Source organism: Diorhabda carinulata, chromosome 12 (assembly GCF_026250575.1).
Source record: "Diorhabda carinulata isolate Delta chromosome 12, icDioCari1.1, whole genome shotgun sequence".
NCBI classification, from domain to species: domain Eukaryota; kingdom Metazoa; phylum Arthropoda; class Insecta; order Coleoptera; family Chrysomelidae; genus Diorhabda; species Diorhabda carinulata.
This window is the reverse complement of record NC_079471.1, coordinates 3,462,258-3,482,016: the sequence shown is the minus strand read 5'-3', so window position 1 is coordinate 3,482,016 and position 19,759 is coordinate 3,462,258. Positions and strand designations below refer to the sequence as shown.

At 34.1% G+C, this 19,759-nt stretch overlaps 2 protein-coding genes across 2 annotated transcripts; both read left to right on the top strand.

The window, feature by feature from the left end:
- On the top strand, positions 1–910 carry LOC130900148 (cuticle protein 19-like). The gene is made up of 3 exons (XM_057810543.1): positions 1–22; positions 373–551; positions 612–910. The coding sequence occupies exons 1-3, from the start codon at positions 1–3 to the stop codon at positions 888–890; spliced, it is 480 nt and encodes a 159-aa protein (XP_057666526.1). The 3' UTR covers positions 891–910.
- Positions 911–6,449: 5,539 nt separating this feature from the next.
- Positions 6,450–13,744, top strand: LOC130900266 (cuticle protein-like). Its single transcript, XM_057810772.1, has 6 exons — positions 6,450–6,463; positions 6,904–7,131; positions 7,320–7,591; positions 12,663–12,711; positions 13,167–13,403; positions 13,466–13,744. Exons 1-6 carry the CDS (start codon positions 6,452–6,454, stop codon positions 13,742–13,744), a joined length of 1,077 nt encoding a protein of 358 aa, XP_057666755.1. The 5' UTR covers positions 6,450–6,451.
- Positions 13,745–19,759: the final 6,015 nt, after the last annotated feature.

The window sequence follows — 19,759 nt, the reverse complement described above, 5'->3', positions numbered from 1 at the left end:
ATGTATTCTAAAGTGAGTATTAGTTAAACAATGAGATTAACATTTCAAACCTCTTCAAGAGTATAAGTAACTAATCAAAATATATTTTTTCAACTAATTAATATTGGAACATTAGGCAATCGTAAAACTTGAAAACGTCTATCAATTTGTCAAATTTGAAAAATTAAAACAGAAAAAAGGAAAATTACAAATACAATGACGACAAAATCAATGAGAAACTATTATAGAACTGAACTTTTCGTAGATGAAGTAGAGCTTGAACTTATTTAGTACAGAATTCTTCACTTTACATGGTACCCTATAATTGAGCTAGTAACGAAATAATAGAGAAATAACAACCTATATCCTTTATTTTATCTTAGATCTTGTCAGTATTAGCAGTTGTAGCTGTCGCCCAAGCTGGTCTTTTGGATTACGAACATGCAAATTCGTATTCCTCTGTGAATCTTGGTGCATCACATGGATACGCTGCTCCAGTTCTAGCACACGCTCCAGTCGTGGCACACGCTCCAGTTCTTGCACACTCTACTCACGAAAATGTCGATTACTATGTACGTATTTATTTTTCTAAAATATTCAATTACATTACTATGAAAATTTGTATTTTCCAGGCTCATCCAAAATATGAATTCAATTATGGAGTGCAAGACGGACATACTGGTGACCACAAAACTCAACATGAAGTACGTGATGGTGACGTAGTCAAAGGTTCTTACACTGTTGCTGAACCTGATGGTACTCTTCGTACTGTCCACTACACTGCCGATGACCACAATGGTTTTAACGCTGTAGTAGAAAAATCTGGACACCCAGTACATCCAGCTCCCGCTTATGGAAAAGTACTTTTGGCTGCTCCTGCTGTGCATAATGCTCCCTTATATCATCATTGAGACCGTTGAAATATCGATTGAGTATTTATTTTCGTTGTATCACTTATTATGTAAATACTTTTATTGTTATAAATGTACTATAGACTGAATGGAATTTGTTTTATTATTCAACCAAAGAAGAAAAGATTGTGATGCTCTAGAGTCTCCTATTTCTTATTGAGGACTTATTATTAACACCACCCTGCATCAAAATCAATGACGAAATGAAAATAGATCTTCTTCCAGCAGTTTTTCACGTTGATTTCAAAAATGCAATTAGTTTTTTTCTATCGTTAGGATTCATTCCCTTCCACTAAATAATTATCAGACACCATCAACGAATTGCGGTGATTAAATGTGTACAATGCGTGAAGTGCACATTCACGATTCTCGTTATAAGTTAGGAATTTAATGTACATCGGCCTGTTAACATGTTTTTCTCGTCTGTCGGCACCTTACTGATGAGCGCCAAATTCAATCATGCATCGACTGCAGTCATCTTCGACAAAAACAAATACAGTATACGGTAGGAAAATAATTCGTCACTCTATGTCACCTCAATTAATTTTTTATTCATCTTCCATTAGCTGTGTTTGAATAGTCCTTATGTATTTAGTAAAGATCCTGTATTTTGCCTATTTCAACTCCACACTTCAAGATCAAGACAAATCATGGGCATCCCATAAAGTTTGTTGCACTTGTCTGGAAGGATTACGTCTATGGAAAGCAGGGAAAAGAAGCAAATGCCCTTTGGGAAAGGCAGAATCATGTAAACGACTGCCACTCTAAAATAAAGATAGCATTGTGTACTACAGATTCCATCTCCACCTAAAATTTTAATCGTAGATGAACCACAACTGTTTACCATAGCAGGATTGAATCATTTGGTTAGAGATTTAAGCCTATCGAAAAAGGAATGTGAGGACGTAAACGTAGAAGAGCTTGGAATGAACACGAGGATAGGATGACCAGAGAAAGATTAGCAAAGATCGCACGGTAAACCAGGGACACGACGATCTTTAGGAAGACCTCCATAAAGATGGGTGGATCCATGGACATCAACATCTCAAGGATGACAAGTTGGAAACTACAGGCCTAAAGCCTAAAATACGTAGAAGAAGAAAGAGGAATCTGAAGTTCTAGGCTCTAAACTGAAATAAATAAAACCTCTTAGCCCCAGGTAGATTCTTTTAATGTTTTTGGCATAGAGAACGAGATTTACTACTTTCTTTGAGGAAAAAAATTCTATGGTGACTTATTGTAATATTCCTGATCTAATGAAATATTTTGGAGTCACTCAATTTTTATTAATTCCTCTGAACGAAGTTTAGAAGTAGCTCTTCTACATAATGGCTATAAATACGCTTCCATTCCAGTTGCCCAATCTATTAACTTGAAGAAAGCATATGAAAATGCAGGAACTCTATTGGACAACATCTAATATGCGCCAATGGCTTGTGTGGCGATTCCAGAATGCTATGTCAACAGCTGGGTTATACGAATGAGATAGTAGATCTCGTGAGAAATATTGGAAACAAAAATTGTGTCCTAAGCGACAAAATTTTGCTACTACCACCGCACTGTGCAACCTGTATATAAAGTTCTCATTTGTTCAATTCACACTTTAGAACATAAATATTAGCAATATTGGACCTTTTTACGTATATACTCAAAAATAGATTATTTTATTTTATACAAACCATATTGTGAATAGAGAAATTAAAACCTTTTTAAACTTGGTATCACACGCAACTATTTTTGATTTGATAGTGGCAATTATTACTGTTAGAAACTTGAAGGAGCATGTGTTTCAAGTATGGAGACGCCACGTTATTTAATATTTCTTTGGGAGCCATAAAGTGAAAGTTTTCAGTGAATTTGTCAACATATTTTTATTTGAAAGGCTTTAGCCCAACCAATATAAAAGCTGAACCAGATTCCACTTTGGGTGAGACTGCTCTGCCAAATGAGGTGACGATTCCAGAAATGTTGAAAGAAATTACTGGATTATCGTCGACTGAAAATGCGGGAGCTAGCAGACATAAAAGAACATTAAAAACAATGGACTGAAAACGGAGAACTGGTTCCTAAGGAGGCAAAGACCATTCGATCTTCAGGCAAGGTCTTGGCGTCGTTTTTTTGGAATGCGTATGGGATAATTTCCATTGGCTATCTTAAAAAAGTAAAAACCTTTAGCGGCGAGCTTTTTGCGAACTTATTGCAACGTTTGAACGAGGATTTGGTTAAAGAGAAAGTGTTGTTTCATCAAGACAATGCACCAGCTCACTCACTCACTCACTCAGTTCCGCAATCATCCGGATGCTCATTCGACGATTTGCACGCTCAATTTGGTCGATTTTGGTCACTCAAAAACGCGCGCACGAGATAGAGAATTGTCCCCATAGGCCTCTTGCAACAATTTATAAAACTCAGTCATAGTTTTTTTCGATTTAACGAGAAATTTGAGATTAATACGTAGCTCCTGTCTACCCCGCCCGTCTAAGGTGCCATCTAGGCGCGCAGTCTCGTAATTTAATAGCCAGACCTCGCATAAAATATTATCATCGCCGCAAATTCGTTTGTTGGTTGTTGTGGCGAGCAATAACATGTCCAGGCATAGTCACTTGAACGAAATAGCTAAAGCAGCATCACAAAAAATTTTGAGCATTCTTTAAGACTAGAAAGCTATATACTTAGAAACTGTTTCTTATTCTATACAAGTATATACAGGTGTATATAAGCGATATATAAGCGATCCAGAGAAACCTAAACGTCCTAGAGAATAGAGGAAAGTCGCTGAGCTGAGTTTGTCTTATATGCATTATCAAGGAACATGTTGTCCAACATAATCCCACCTAGAGCAGTATTTGCAACACCTACTCAACAGGCAGACGTGGAATATCAATTTATCGAGCCTCCTTTCTTTGGAGAAGTGCAGGCCCGTGTAGTTAACTTTTCCAAACACTAAAACCAACAGAAGTTGATCAAATCATCGCAGATATTTGGCAAAACATCAACAACGTTTATTTTTAAAGTAAAAAAATGAAGTTCTATTGAATAAAAATCATAAAATACTTATAGTTATAATCCTTTCGAGGTCGAGAAAACAGGTGAATATTTCTGTTAAGAAATTTATCTGGTATTCATCAATTGCATTTGTAATTAGTTTCTGTAGTACGTAGACAATCCCAGAACAGTATTTTTAAACATACATAAAGATTATTCTATTAAGAACGATTACCACATCATCAACAGTGTCAAAATAATCGGAGCGAAAGTAATTTCTTCTAATATAATATATCATTGGGCTATATCACTGAAGAATGCAATTTCGTAAGTTTTGACCGTGATTATTACGCACGCATTTGTTGTACTCGTTGGTTATTGTACCATATAAAAGCTCAACATTCTAATTACCGTCGTTATATTTAAATGTTGAGTCGATAATATAATGTACTCTTAATATATTGAGGATAATAACTTTATTAAAAAATCAATTACAAAACTCTAATAATAAATAATAAGACTGTAGTTAAAGTTGTTTTTTGTATTACGGTCTTGTTTATATTCAGTGGTAGCCCCTGTCCATGGTCATGCTGCTCCTCTTCTTGTACATGAATATAAATTTTAGATAATATCCCAGGATAATAGGCAGTTGGCTGATGGCGCGCCCAGCATGCCTATTCTCCCGGAATATTAGCTAAATGCCGGACAATAGATTATTCGTCGGAAAATGATGAAGCCTTTGTCTATTCTCCTGGGACTTAACCAAAATTCAGATAACAGACTATTGAGTTTACAGAATAAGATAAAAAAATAGTATAGAAAAAATCTTATTTATTCATTTTTTGCATGTCAATCAATCATTTATTGCAGCACGTGGAGGCTTGGTGACACCCATTGTTAAATCCACATGGCGTTTAAGAAGTACCAACTTTCAAAAGTGAAATTTCATGACATTTCGATTAGTCAGAAAAAAGTGACAGCCATTTAAGTGTTATTATCAAAACGATTTCGAAAAGAACAATTTGTTGTGGATCCATCTCTTCACAACACAACACTTTTTTAATCTCATACAAATTTGTAGATTTTAGATTCAGTAATATTATAGAGACACGTCAAAGAGACGCGACAGTTCGTGTTTGACTAATGATACCAACGTATAAACATTGACATTGACATTGATTGATACTAACGTCACTCAATTGTTTTGTTTTCCTTGAATCTCTCCACTACAATTTGTTATATTATAGAAGATATAAAAGGGTTGTTTATATACTTTTTCAAGCGATTTTTTAAATTTTTCTCTCCTTAAAAACCATCCTCGTACTTCAAAGAATATAATGAAAAATTAGCGCGAAATCGGTTCAGCTGTTCATGAAAACACATTCAGTGATTCGTTTTTATATTATATAAGAATATATCACCTAAAACATGAATATTTAAATAGAAGTCTGTTTTAACGACAACATTTTTTTTCAGTTGTTATTTCTCAAAAATAAGTTGAATATATCAATTAAATACTTGTAGTTAAATTTATAATCATATTGTAGGTGATCTATTAATCAATATAATTTCGCCAATTGTCAATGTCAAGTAATAACGAACTGTCAAAATCAGCTGATGCACATTGAAAAATGTCCGCCGTGGGGTAAAATTTAATGCTTTTGCCGTTTTTGTGTGGTTTGTGAATTTATTTGATTTTGCGAGTGGTACCTCGGATGCAGTCAAGATGATCCGCATTTCCAACATTCCATTTTGTGATCGGATGAAGCAACCTTCAAGCTGAATGGTACGATCAATCGATATAACTGCGTGTACCGTAACGACGGGAATCTTCACGTCTTTATTGAAGAAAAGAAGAGAAGAAGTTTCCCGGGATGGATTACTGTTCATTTTGGAGCCTGGCTAGACAGACGAGGATTCCTTGAGTGATGTAACCTGACACACTGTGATTTCTTCCTGCGAGACCCTTTCAAGGATCGCGCTTTTGCAAGAGGACCACGCACTCTTCCCGATCCCCAGCCTGTAATTTAAGAAGAATTTGAAACTCTCCGTGGACAGTTTGACATGCCTTTTCATTAACAAAAGTTGCTACAAGTGTTTTGATCAAAATTGGCATCAATTTGAACACTTATAATACCCCTTTTTCGGATTCCTTTCGTACTTTCTTCTAATAATTCATTTCGACTTTTTTTCTTGCAAATTAAAATATCTTACCAATAAATTAACTTTTACTTATATTTTTATCGATTTAAAAAAGTTTTTGAAAAGAATGTGATGGTACCTCTTGATGAACCGAACTATATATGATAAATCGATGAATTCCTCTCTTCATTTTGCAATTGATTAAAGGCCAGAGCTAATTATCAAAATAATGTTATTAGCAATGGCAATTATTTCCTAGATATATTACGATAAAAAATATTAATGGAATCGAACAATGATTTTGGTGTGGATGTTTCACAATTTAACCGTGAATATTACTTTTGCTTTGTTGTGCAGGTTAGTTATTATGCGATATATAAACCTTAGCGGTTTCTTTCTCTTCAGTAGAACTTGCACCTTCCACTTAGTACATTATGTATTCAAAAGTAAGTTTATATTTATTAACAATAGATATAATACTGCCTTTTATTTTTTGTATCCGGCACGATCTTAAATACTACAAATCATTTTTCTTTTACTTTATAATGTTAAGAAAACATGTCATAAAATTAATTGATCCGTAAATTAGAATAATTCATCAAATTTTCATACATACAAACAGATTTTCTTAGAAACAAAAATATAGAATCGAAATAATCACTTAGAATTATACTCGATTCATTATTTTATATGTTACTCTCTTTTATAAAATTATTTCATGTATGTCTATTGTATTTTTTTTTAAAAAAGTTCCTTAACTTGTTGTCTAACAAAATTTAACATGTAACTTGCTGGTACATGGAATCTAGGAGTTTTTTTAACTTATTTACATAAATATTTAACAGCTGACGAATAAGAAAGAAATTTTAAATTCATCCACTTTCAGATTTTAGCAGTATTAGCTATCACAGCTGCAGCTCAAGCTGGTGTTTTGGACTATGGTCATGGACACGCTAGTTCATACTCTTCTGTAAACTTAGCTGCCCCAGCAGTCGGACACGGTTACGCTGCTCCACTTCTTGCACATGGGCATGCTGCTCCACTCATTTCAGTTGGACATGCCGCTCCAGTTTACGCACATGGACACTCATCTCACGACAATGTAGATTACTACGTGAGTACCGACTCCAATTTACCATTGATCCTTTTTTTATAATTATAAACAGCCTTCTAAAGATTAAAAACGTAGTAAAATAATCAGAGATAGTCTGGACTTAGATCCTGAATATTAAACGTTCAATAATAATATTTCAAATCACGTAGCACTTATAAATGCATGTTTTAAATAAAATTTTATTTTAGGCTCATCCAAAATACGAATTCAACTATGGAGTAAAAGATGGACACACCGGAGACCATAAATCTCAACATGAAGTCCGCGACGGAGACGTAGTCAAAGGATCTTACTCAGTAGCTGATCCAGATGGTACTCTTCGTACAGTTCACTACACCGCTGATGACCACAATGGTTTCAACGCTGTAGTAGAAAAATCTGGACACCCAGTGCACCCAGCTCCTGCTTCAGCTTATGGAAAAGTACTTCTAGCTGCTCCAGCTGTTCATCATGCTCCTCTGTACCATCATTAGAGTTCAAAAAAAAACATAAATTGAGTGTTGTGTAAATATAAATTTCTCCTTTTGTATTAGACAGGGTTATTATTGTTATAAAATAAAAATTGTACTAGATTTATGTCGTTTTATTGTGTTAGAAAATCAATTGTCTTTAGTTCTTGAAATATGAAATTGATTCAAAATTTAAAATGAAGTCTTATAGACGTTACAAAAAAAGCAAACGACATAGAGAACATTTCTTAGTCTGCTGCACTCCATTCAGGAAAATATTTTATAATAGCTAAAAAGATGCAAGAAAAAATGATTTTTTTCGAAGTGTCCATCAAGTGTTTGACAATGGATGAAAGACTTCACACCCGAAATAAAAGAACGATCAAAACAATGAACTGAAAATTGAGAACCGGCTCTAAAGAAAGCAAAGACCGTTCTACCTGCAGGCAAGGTCATAACGTCGGTTATTTTTGGTTGCGCGTGGGATAATTTTCATTGATTATCTTGATGAACGGCGAGTATTATGAGAACTTATTGCAACGTTTTAGCGAAGAAATCGAGCAAAATCTGCCGCATTTGGTTAAGAAGAAAGTGTTGTTTCATCAAGACAATGCACCAGCTCACATATCCGTTATTGCAATTGCTAAAATTAATTAATTAAAGTTTGAATTGCTACCTCATACACCTTACTCGCCAGACTTAGTCCCCTCTATATCACTTTAACGAATGAATATATTTTTTTCCAAAATTTTTGGGTTGTCTCGTATATTATCCAGAACAGTCTTTTCTTCTTTGCATAAACTGATCCAATACAAAACCTTAAGAGCTTTAATGTCTTCCAGCGAGGAGACGGATTCTAAAATATGATTTTTTGTATCCGCTGGCTCCTCATTTCTCATTACAGCAGCAGCTTCTTCATAATACATTAAAAATTCAATATTGAAGACGCTTAATGGCAAATATTGGCCAGAGAAACGGAGGCTGTTGATGGCAACCACTCATTCGATTCTTTTGTATGAAGCGGAGGTCTGTTCAGACTCCCTGAGAATAAAGAAATACTGCAAAGCGATGACGATGGTACAGAGACAACTCCTACCAGACTGTATCTGCACAAAATGTCCTAGTGGTGACTGGTATAATTCCTGTGGACCTCCCGGCTCTCAAGAATAAGAGGATATACAAAAGCATCATTTCTTGTATCCGCTGGCTTCTCATTTCTCATTACAGCAGCAGCTTCTTCGTAATACATTAAAAATTCAATATTGAAGACGCTTAATGGCAAATATTGGCCAGAGAAACGGAGGCTGTTGATGGCAACCACTCATTCGATTCTTTTGTATGAAGCGGAGGTCTGTTCAGACTCCCTGAGAATAAAGAAATACTGCAAAGCGATGACGATGGTACAGAGACAACTCCTACCAGACTGTATCTGCACAAAATGTCCTAGTGGTGACTGGTATAATTCCTGTGGACCTCCCGGCTCTCAAGAATAAGAGGATATACAAAAGCATCATTTCTTGTATCCGCTGGCTTCTCATTTCTCATTACAGCAGCAGTTTCTTCATAATATATTGAAAATTTGGAATTGAAGACAAAAGTTGAAACATACTAAGCATAGCAATTATATTTGAAAACATTCAAAATGAAATTTTATCAGGTCAAAGTCGTTAGAACAATTCCACAATTGTTATAATGAATAGCGATTCAAGTTTTCTTTCATATTGTTTTTTAACGGGACGATAAGGAATTAAATCTTGCTATCAGCTGACGTTACTTTTATAATTTACAAATTTCTCTCGTTGATAATGAATGCAGGGTGAAGAAACTTCTTCATATTCTCTTGGTGAGAAACGTGGATTAGTAGCAAGAAGTGTGCCTTTGGATCTTTAGGATAATTGGGATTTGTATATAAAGAAAATAAAAAATAAATGACATAAGAAGACAGAATCAACACTAAGGTTGTAACGTTACTAAAAGTACTACAATTTCTCAATATTTGAGCCTGTAAAATATTTAATATACATAATAAAACTTTTAGCTTCTTCTTCTTATAATAAAATAAGAGAATTTTGTCAAACATTTCTTCAAATTCTTCATTCTCTAATTTCATTGTAGCATGACTATTATTCTGTGAGCGAAAGGTATTATGGGCGTATCAGTTTTGACTCATTCTTTCAGGGACGAGCTCGTAAAAATATCTTAGAAGATAGTCGAGAATGAGAGAACAATAAAAAAAGATTGCGTCTAGTGTATGCCACGCCACGTTAACGATCAAGAGTTCAAAGCCATTCCTATTCACGATATGAGGTAATCTGAGTACAGATTCGAAACAAATGATGACATTACCTGCACGAATCATAACTACTATTTGTTAATATCATTTAAATAAATAATTTTTGATAGAATCGTGCTCATAATTATCTTTTTTTTGAAACAAGACGAATGATTTTTAGGCAGTTTATGAGACTGTAGCTGCTCGCTGCTAAATTGAGGTGTTAGACAAGGAAAAGCTCTGAGACTTCTACTATTCAACATCGTGTTAGAGACGAGATAAAAAAAGCAAATAGAAGTGAAAGAAAATTGTACGTTGAGTATCTACAGAAACCTAGAAATAGTTCATATATCTGAATGTGCTTTTGATGAAGACGTAGTGCTATTTGGCGGAGAAATAGAGAATTTATTAAATATGGAACGGAGAATTAAATCCACAGAAAATGGGGATACACCATAGCAAGTTCACAACCTCAAATACTTTGAACTAGAACTCTATTGCTAAGGAACTAAGAAACAGAAATAATAATAAATGCCACCCACATTACGGGTAGAAAGGCTTATAGATTATATTGAGCGTTTTCGTAGTGGGATTGTGGCAAAATTAAATACCAAAGTGTACTAACTCCAATATATTTCCGAGCATTCGAATAATTATGAATTCCTGTGGACTTACTGGCCTTCGAGTATAGAGGATATACAAATCATCTGAATGGACGCGACGACTTTAGAATGTAGACCGAAAGGAAGTTTTAAGAGGTGAACTTCAAGATTACCTAGCTTTTGACGAGACGGTATCTTTACAAAATGTGTGGAAACGACTCAGATGATGCCGAACACACGTTCTCCGTGTGTAACCACTGGAGGAAGAGGTCGAGGAGACGTGGGGTTTAGTGGGTAGGCTACGGGGGTCCCACATATCCATCAGATCTCCTGGTGGAATCCGTTACTTGAATTCCGCATGAATTCTTAAAAAAGAATTGTTGAGTACGTGCTCTTAATATATTCAAGTCACTCATTATGCATGAAAGTTCAAAATATGATCAGAATATACCGTTGGAACAAACCTTATACGTTTAATAATCGGTACTGTCTTGTTTTTAATACCATATATCACAAAAATGGTTGTATTACCTAATAAGTATTATTTGATTGATATTTAACAATAATAATTACTCCGAATATCCTGATAAATAACCTTAAAAACGACACAACAACAATAATTAAAAGTAATCTATACTAATTGTTGAAATAGGCTTCTCGTTCCGCAAAAATATCGTGCATGTCGCCTTGATTTTCTTCTAACAATCGTGATCAGTTGATACAATCAATACCTTAGAACATACTGGTAACTAGGTCACATTCTTTTATTTCGCCATAAGGTCGAGACTTGTGTTTTGGCAGCATGTCTTTAACGGTTCCTATCTTTGGCAATGGCAGTATATAAAAGACACAATAATGTTTTTCAGATTAGTACTATCTTAATTGTAACAAGATACACATTAACATGCTCTCAAAGGTAATTTAATCTTATTCAATAATAATATTTGTATAATTATTTATTATCGATAATTATTTTTAGTTGGGGTTTAAAAGATTCCAATTAATTCTTTTTACATTTTATGTGCATTGTTTACATTTTTAAGCTTAACTTATAAACAATATAGTGTTATAAATTATATACCCAATTATTTATTTTGTTAAGAAGAAATTAAATATAATAAAAACTGAATCACTTCAGAATTCATAAGCAACGACCAAGTTGTTAGTAAGCACCTGAAGACCAGAATATATTACAAAATAATGACGTTATTAATGACTTTATGACTACATTATCAAAACAAAAGCTACTATTGAAGAAATATTGACATAGTATACGAAAACAATGAAGTTACGAAGAAGTCTATGCTATTTTCATATAGGTTTTTCAATATTGATTAGAAGATATAGAAAACATAGAATATAATTGGGAAAACTTTCAAGATTCATAGAAATAAATAATATATTGAAAAATTCTTAGCCTACTATAGAACCAAACAAAATTTCAATGTCAAAATATTTTATTACTCAACATATTCTCCTTTTAATTGGACACATTTATTACAGTGAACCTACAACGTCTCTAGACTTTACAAAAAATAGTTTCTTCTTGCTATGCAAACCAGACCTCCACAGCTTTTATTACATCTTCGTTGGAAGAAAATCTACGAATTCAAACTTTAAATTACCAATTTTTTGGATGGCAACATGAGATTTGTGTTTAAGGGCATTGACCTGCAAAAACAAAACACTTTTGGATAGCTTTCCACGTCTTTTCTCGTTAATTTTTTCCTGTAGAGTGGTCAGTAATGTCGAAGAGTAATCTCCAGTTATTGTTCTACCCTTATCCAAAAAATCAATCATGATTACTCCATGGCAATCCCAAAAAACTGAAGCAAGAACTTTTCCAGCAGATTTTTGGATGCGAAACTTCTTAGATCTTGGGGAACCAGAGTGTCGCCATTCCATCGATTGTTGCTTTGTTTCTGGATCGTAGAAATGTACCCAAGTCTCATCCATAGTAACAATTCGGTTTAAAAAGTCTACTTCGTTTTCAAATCGAGCACAAATCGAACGCAATGCTTCTATCCTTGCACGCTTTTGGTCAACATTCAAACATTCGGGGATCCATTTTGCAGCAATTTTTCTCATGTCCAAATTGACGTTTTAGCCCAAACATTGAAATATCTAGCAAAGATCATCCATAAAAGAATTTATGCAGTCAACAGATATATCTGAAGGTACTTTGAATAAATAAAAAAAATATTGTAGGAATATTCAGAAAGAAAGTATTACTGAGAACGTTTATAGAATGGAAATCGTAAGTAGAAAGATGCAAGAGGAATACCAAAATCTGATGGGAAGGATGATAACTAATTAGAAATAACAAATAGGGGATAGGAAAGTATTGAAATCAATAATTAAAGGTGACCAAAATCTGTACAAGAAATTAGGAAAACAGATCCTAATTTGTATTACAAGCTTCAATGTATTTACTTTGCAAATATTATATTCATAAGGAATATACATGAATTTATAAAGTGAACAAACATTTTTTGTGACATTTAAATTGCTTAGAAAACAAGTATCCAAGATATACATCGAGAATTCTTTCTTTGATTATCCACCCATCAGCAACGATATCTAAATATGATAGAATAGAATATAATTTTTGTTTAACAGACAAAAGTTATAAAAAAATAACTATTTCCAATATTATATACTGCATCTTCGAGTAATAATATACAAAGAAACGAATTCTAATATTTTTTATAGATTCTTGCCATCGCTACCTTTGTAGCTGCTGCCAGTGCAGGGTTACTAGATTATGGTCACGCTCCAGTAGCACACAGCTACTCCGCTCCTGTAGCTCACGCATATACATCACCTGTTGCCCATGCTTACACACCTCCCGTTGCCCAAGTTTATTCAGCTCCAGTTTCCCATGCTTACTCAGCTCCAGCACCTTACAAGGCTTATTCTTCACCCGCCCATCATGATGTTGATTATTACGTAAGCATACACCATATTTTCCGACTAATTAAGCTTTAAAACACTTTGTTTTTCTTTTTTAGGCACATCCTAAATATGAATTCAACTACGGAGTCCAAGATGGTCACACCGGAGACCACAAAACCCAACACGAAGTTCGTGATGGTGATGTAGTCAAAGGGTCTTACACTGTTGCTGAACCTGATGGTACTCTTCGTACTGTTCACTACACCGCTGATGACCACAATGGTTTCAATGCTGTAGTAGAAAAATCTGGTCATCCAGTACATCCAGCACCATCTCACGGCAAAGTACTTTTAGCTGCTCCTGCTGTACATCATGCTCCTTTATACCATCATTGAGAATAATGAAAATAATTTTTTGAATGTTTTTTAGTTATTTATTTTGTAAATTGTTTTTTTTTTAATTATAAATGTGCAATAAATTGAAGGGATTTTATTTCATATTTTCATTAATTTTGAATGTTTAGCTTTTATCTAATGAAGAAGAATTGGATAGATAGTACTGTCCAAAAAATGAGACGTGAAATTATCATATTTCACGTAGGTGAAAATTTTGCAATCGAGGATGTTTAAATTCCTAACAAATGTTTGTTCCTTTAAGACCCAAGAACAAAAACTGGAAGTACAATATTGGATGATACGTTCTAAAATCTGCTGTTTTGTTAGAGGTTGAGAGAATTTTTTCCGCAATAGCATTTCTATAACAAATTCTGTTAGTAACGAAGAGGAGGTTGTATGAAACCAGCAGCATTAGAATACATTTTTCCAAATGTATTTATACCAACTGACTTTGTAATACATTTTTTATTGATGTAAATCAGGTAAAAACGACGATGTTTCATAACAGAAGGACACAATCCAATGTACTGTTACGAACAAGCTCGCCAAATGGGTCCTTAGGCCGGCCCTGTCCAGCTACAAATGGAATTTTAGAATTCGGCGAATGCGCGCGGTGTCTCTAGCATTTTTTATAAATGGCGGAAGCGCCTTTGATGCGTCCTTTTAGAGACTAGCCACGAAAAAGGGTTTTATTATACAAATTCGAATGCTCCTCTTCAATATACTCCCCTCCCCTCACCACACACCTTTCCATACGTTTTTTTCATTGATCGAAGTAGTGCTGGGAGTCTTCTTTGGCGAATGCCTTCAGGAGCTCTGCCGTTTTTTATTTTACCGCTTCCATCAACTCAAATCGGGACCCTTTCAAAGCCGATTTTATCTTCGGAAACAAAAAAAAGTCATACGGTGCCAAATCTGGTGAGTACCTCGGGTGTTCGAGCACTGGAGTGTTACTAGGGAAGGAAACGATGATTTTTCAAAATAAGTCAAAACATGTCAGAAGTAATTACCTGAAATGTCTTCAGATAGCGAATGAGACATTCCATTTGAAGTAAGAGAGTCTGCAAATGCTGTAGTGGATAGTTTAATACTTGAAATATCGCCCTGGCCTCCCAAAAATTTGAAAATATGAGGAACATTAACGAAAAAGTACTACTTGCTTTTTTTGAAAAAACAGTTTTTACTATCATGTAAATAAGCTCCCGCTAACGGCAATTATCGTACTTGTATATATTGTACTTAATATTTTTTGCAAATAGTTTTAAATCAAAACGGAAACGTGTACGTGTTTAATAAATATACGTGTTCTATTATTGTGAAAGGTGAGTCAAATAGTAAGCAAACGAATGCAATATTGAGTCACTGTTTCTCTCTAACTTGAGAGCATTTTAACTTGATTTATTTACAGGTTTGCACGTAATGCCAGCAAGACTTAAAGGGACCAATTTGAGTCGTCGAATAATCAAATCTCATGCATATAAGAGCACGAACAACAGGCGAACAAAACAATGCAGATGTGCGTGTGAGCACGGCATAGTTATGTCAATCACAATCGCAACAGCCACGAAATGAACGAAATCAACAGAGACAATTAGAACGAAGAGATACGCGTAGATACATAGTAAACAGACGTATAGAAATTTACTAAAAAGTTCTTCGAGCATTTACATCATATTTATTTCTTCGACTAGTATTCCAGTATGAGCCTGATGTAGAATATCAGGTTAATTTCAAAGTGGTTTTTGGACAACTATATGTGGCATATTCTCGCCCAATTAATAGTAAAAATACGAATAATTATTTTTGATGTCTAGACATCTATCAAGTACATCCCTATACACTTTTAGTAAGTTAATTATTTTTATTGAACTAGAAAAATATTTCATAGATTTATATGGAAAATCAACTCATGTCGCAAGGATAATGGGGATTGAAGGAGCCTGCAGGAAGGTCGAGCTGACGTTCCTACGAGAAGGAGACGTATTTGATGAAGGCACCTTGTTTAAAATTACAATTCCAAGAAGGTAGAAATATTACTGGTGTCAATCTTGTTGACCTCTTATGGTATACAGCTCCTGGGCATAATGAGGAAGGATTTATTCCCCTCAAGGAATGACGCAGTAATTTTTTTCATATATTATCACATATTTAATGAACACAGAATATTTGAAAGGCAAAAACCTCTGTTAACATATTTGTTTCTTCATAATATATTCTCATTTTATCATGAATATAAGTTATTAAAAATGTAATAAATATCAACACGGACAATACCTATTCGACTATGACAGTGATGCGTAAGAAATCAAAATGTAAAAGTATGTTAATTGGACCGAAAAAATGATTAGTTAATCGATTAATTAGAGAAAGATATTACAATGGAAATAATAATCATTCTATTGTCTTGAGTATATATGTTAATTATAAAGTTCGAAGGCTCATTTGCGAAATAATTACAATAAAATTTCGACGTAATATTTTGTAACTGGCTCGATATGAGAATTAATATATTGGATGATAACAACCAACTGATTGTTCTTGTTCCCAGAATAATTCAATCAAATGCTAATGAAATCATTTTTGAAGTATACAGTTTGGTAGAATATTCTGTAAGAAAGGATTTTAGAAAAAAATAGATGTGATACAACGTTTTATTCAGTTAAAATCAAAATCGCGGTAATTTGTTATTAAACTTAAAGGGCTTGATGTCTGAAGAAGCTCTGCTGTAGCCGAAAGTTATATTGAGGATTGTACAATATAGAAAAAAAAAATCAAAAATTATTTTCATTCTAATCGTCCTTTCTAAGAGAAGTCAGTATTTGTTTATAGAAGTTTATCAAAAAATTCTATGCAGAATCTTGGAATGCTTTTCCAATTTCAAAAAAATATCCTCCGCAGACTCCGGAATATTAGAAGTGCCCACTTGGACCATTTATTATTGTTTTTTTTTATTTTATAAGCTATAGGCTAACCAGTTAAATTTTTTCTACATTTAAAATTTTTTCCTTGTTTCAATGAATAATTACCGATCCAGCAATTCAAACTTAAGATCGACCGAAACCTCGCAATTTAAATTTAAAAAATTTAAAGACCTTCATCGATCTTCTAGAAAATTTGGAGTTATCCTCCTCTTCAAACCTGAGGTGGACCTAAAGTAAGATTTTTATTTTTAAGGGGCGAAAATCACCCAATAAATTGAAAACTAATGAATTAAAGCTGTAATGGGCTATAGTTATGTTCAAATATAATAAATGTTGATTGTTTTGTATCACAACTTTAATATTTTGATATTTTACAGCTTACCTACCCTTAAAAACAACCCCTCATACAAAGATTATTTAAAAAAGTGGTAAAAAACATGATTTTTTTTATTTTGGATCGTAATAGGAGAATTTTTTTTCTTCAAGTATAAGGAATCTGATCTTAAATATTTTTAATAATGCAAAAACCTCCCCTACAATATATGATAATTTTCTCAGAATGTCTCTTTATGGCATGTACAACGCTATGAAAATCTACATATCTCCTACACCATAAATTTTATCGAGTTAAACACGGAGTACATCTTTGTTAAAAAAATCAATGAAAAATTCATTTTTACTAATTTTAGATTGTACAGGTTGTCCCAGTAAAAGTTACGGATTGATAACCATTGGGTATTAGCTGCCTTCAGATAGTAGCACCGTGAAACACTACATACGTAATCAAAAATTCATAATATTCTAATTAATACTTAATTTGAGTTCTAATTTAGCAACTTCAAAGGCCTATAACTCAGAAACAAGAGGTCATTATGTTACAGAATTATTTTTACGACATTTACTCACTCCCAGATTTTTTTAAGTCCTGAAACACCCTGTATACAGGTCTTAAAATCAATTTTAACAGAGCCATGGCGTGGCGCTGCTATCTAGGAATGGACGTAGTTAGGGTAGGAACGAATTTTTCAACTTAAAACATCTAACTTGGAACCGGCCTGTAACCTGTGCTCCAATCAGGTTATTTCTGTTTTTTTTTCAGGTTTATTATAACTTATTTGAAGTTGAATATTTGATTTTGAGATTTATATAACTAACCGCCTGTGAGGTGTAGGGACTGTAAGGTGTAATGTACGCGTTAAATCAAATCTTTTATAAACTGTCATTACCTGACGTACATCAGTTGATGCTTCTTATTGTAATGTCATTTTTGTCAAATTACTGTCAATTAATGAATATGTCTGAGGCGGAGACAACCAAGAATTTGTACGTGTATCCTGCCGATCATAATATAACTGTGGTACCTGTTGATAGTAAATCACCTCGTCCTAGACCGAAACGAGATGGTAACCCTTTATTGCACAAAGGTTTATTTGATCATTTAACTCCTATATCGATCATTTTATTTTGGACTTTGGTGGCTTTATTAGCATACACGCTCTGCGTTATAATAGCTGTATTAATTCTTATATCACATTTGAAATTACTTTGTAATGTTTACTACCCGGACTGTTCAAAAGGTAATTCAACTAGTACAACATTTAATATGACTACACCTATAACACCAATTGAAACGTAAGTTCCAGGTTTTGTAATTAATATTAAATCTAGAAAAAATTAAATAGTTTTTCATTATCCATACTTTTGATACGTACAAAAGCAAGAATATGTAGATTATAGTGATTTGATAATTGTTTTATAACGATATTTGTTTAGGAAACATGCTAGTAGGTATCAGCTGTGATGAAATCTGAACTCGCGGTACTCAATCTACGCAATAGAATAGATAATCTCAATCTACCTATAGCAGAGCTGCTATAATAGTCATCAAAGCTGGAACGTTGTGCTCTAAGCTTGTGCTTGGGTGTAAGAAAGTTCTAAAATGACTTGGTAGCTATTTCTGCAGCATTTAGATCGAAGCTAGATTGAAAGCCTCTAATAGATTCAGAACCCATTCCATCCTATGGTCATCACGAACAAACCGGAGTGCTTTTGGTGCATAAAAAAAGAAACTACAGATTATGTCGTTGGACAACGACGAAGCTAGATTGAAAACCTCCAATAGATCCAGAACCCATTCCATCCTATGGTCATCACGGACAAACCGGAGTGCTGTTGGTGTATAAAAAAAGAAACTGCAGATTATGTCGTTGGACAACGTCGAAGTTAGATTGAAAGCCTCTAATAGATCCAGAACCCATTCCATTCTTATGGCATAACGCACAAACCGGAGTGCTTTTGATACATAAAAAAAAAGAAGCTGCAGATTATGTAGTTGGACAAAGACGAAGCTAGATTGAAAGCCTCTAATAGATCCAGAACCCATTTCATCCTATGGTCATCACGAACAAATCGGAGTGCTTTTGGTACATAAAAAAAGAAACTACAAATTATGTCGTTGGATAATGACGAAGCTAGATTGAAAGTCTCTAATAGATCCAGAACCCATTCCATTCTTATGGCATAATGGACAAACCGGAGTGTTTTGGTACATAAAAAAAACTGCAGATTATGTCGTTGGACAACGTCGAAGTTAGATTGAAAGCCTCTAATAGATCCAGAACCCATTCCATTCTTATGGCATAACGCACAAACCGGAGTGCTTTTGATACATAAAAAAAAGAAGCTGCAGATTATGTAGTTGGACAAAGACGAAGCTAGATTGAAAGCCTCTAATAGATCCAGAACCCATTTCATCCTATGGTCATCACGAACAAACCGGAGTGCTGTTGGTGTATAAAAAAAGAAACTGCAGATTATGTCGTTGGACAACGTCGAAGTTAGATTGAAAGCCTCTAATAGATCCAGAACCCATTCCATTCTTATGGCATAACGCACAAACCGGAGTGCTTTTGATACATAAAAAAAAAGAAGCTGCAGATTATGTAGTTGGACAAAGACGAAGCTAGATTGAAAGCCTCTAATAGATCCAGAACCCATTTCATCCTATGGTCATCACGAACAAATCGGAGTGCTTTTGGTACATAAAAAAAGAAACTACAAATTATGTCGTTGGATAATGACGAAGCTAGATTGA

What these genes read in the sequence shown, in the direction of transcription:
- LOC130900148 (XM_057810543.1), top strand. Translation starts at nt 1, where the DNA reads ATGTATTCTAAAGTGAGTATTA. An exon ending in GTATTCTAAAGTGAGTATTA is followed by an intron (nt 23 to 372) that starts GTTAAACAATGA and finishes AGATCTTGTCAG; the next exon opens with TATTAGCAGTTGTAGCTGTC. An exon ending in ACGAAAATGTCGATTACTAT is followed by an intron (nt 552 to 611) that starts GTACGTATTTAT and finishes TGTATTTTCCAG; the next exon opens with GCTCATCCAAAATATGAATT.
- LOC130900266 (XM_057810772.1), top strand. An exon ending in ACGACAATGTAGATTACTAC is followed by an intron (nt 7,132 to 7,319) that starts GTGAGTACCGAC and finishes ATTTTATTTTAG; the next exon opens with GCTCATCCAAAATACGAATT. An exon ending in ACGTTTATAGAATGGAAATC is followed by an intron (nt 12,712 to 13,166) that starts GTAAGTAGAAAG and finishes TATTTTTTATAG; the next exon opens with ATTCTTGCCATCGCTACCTT.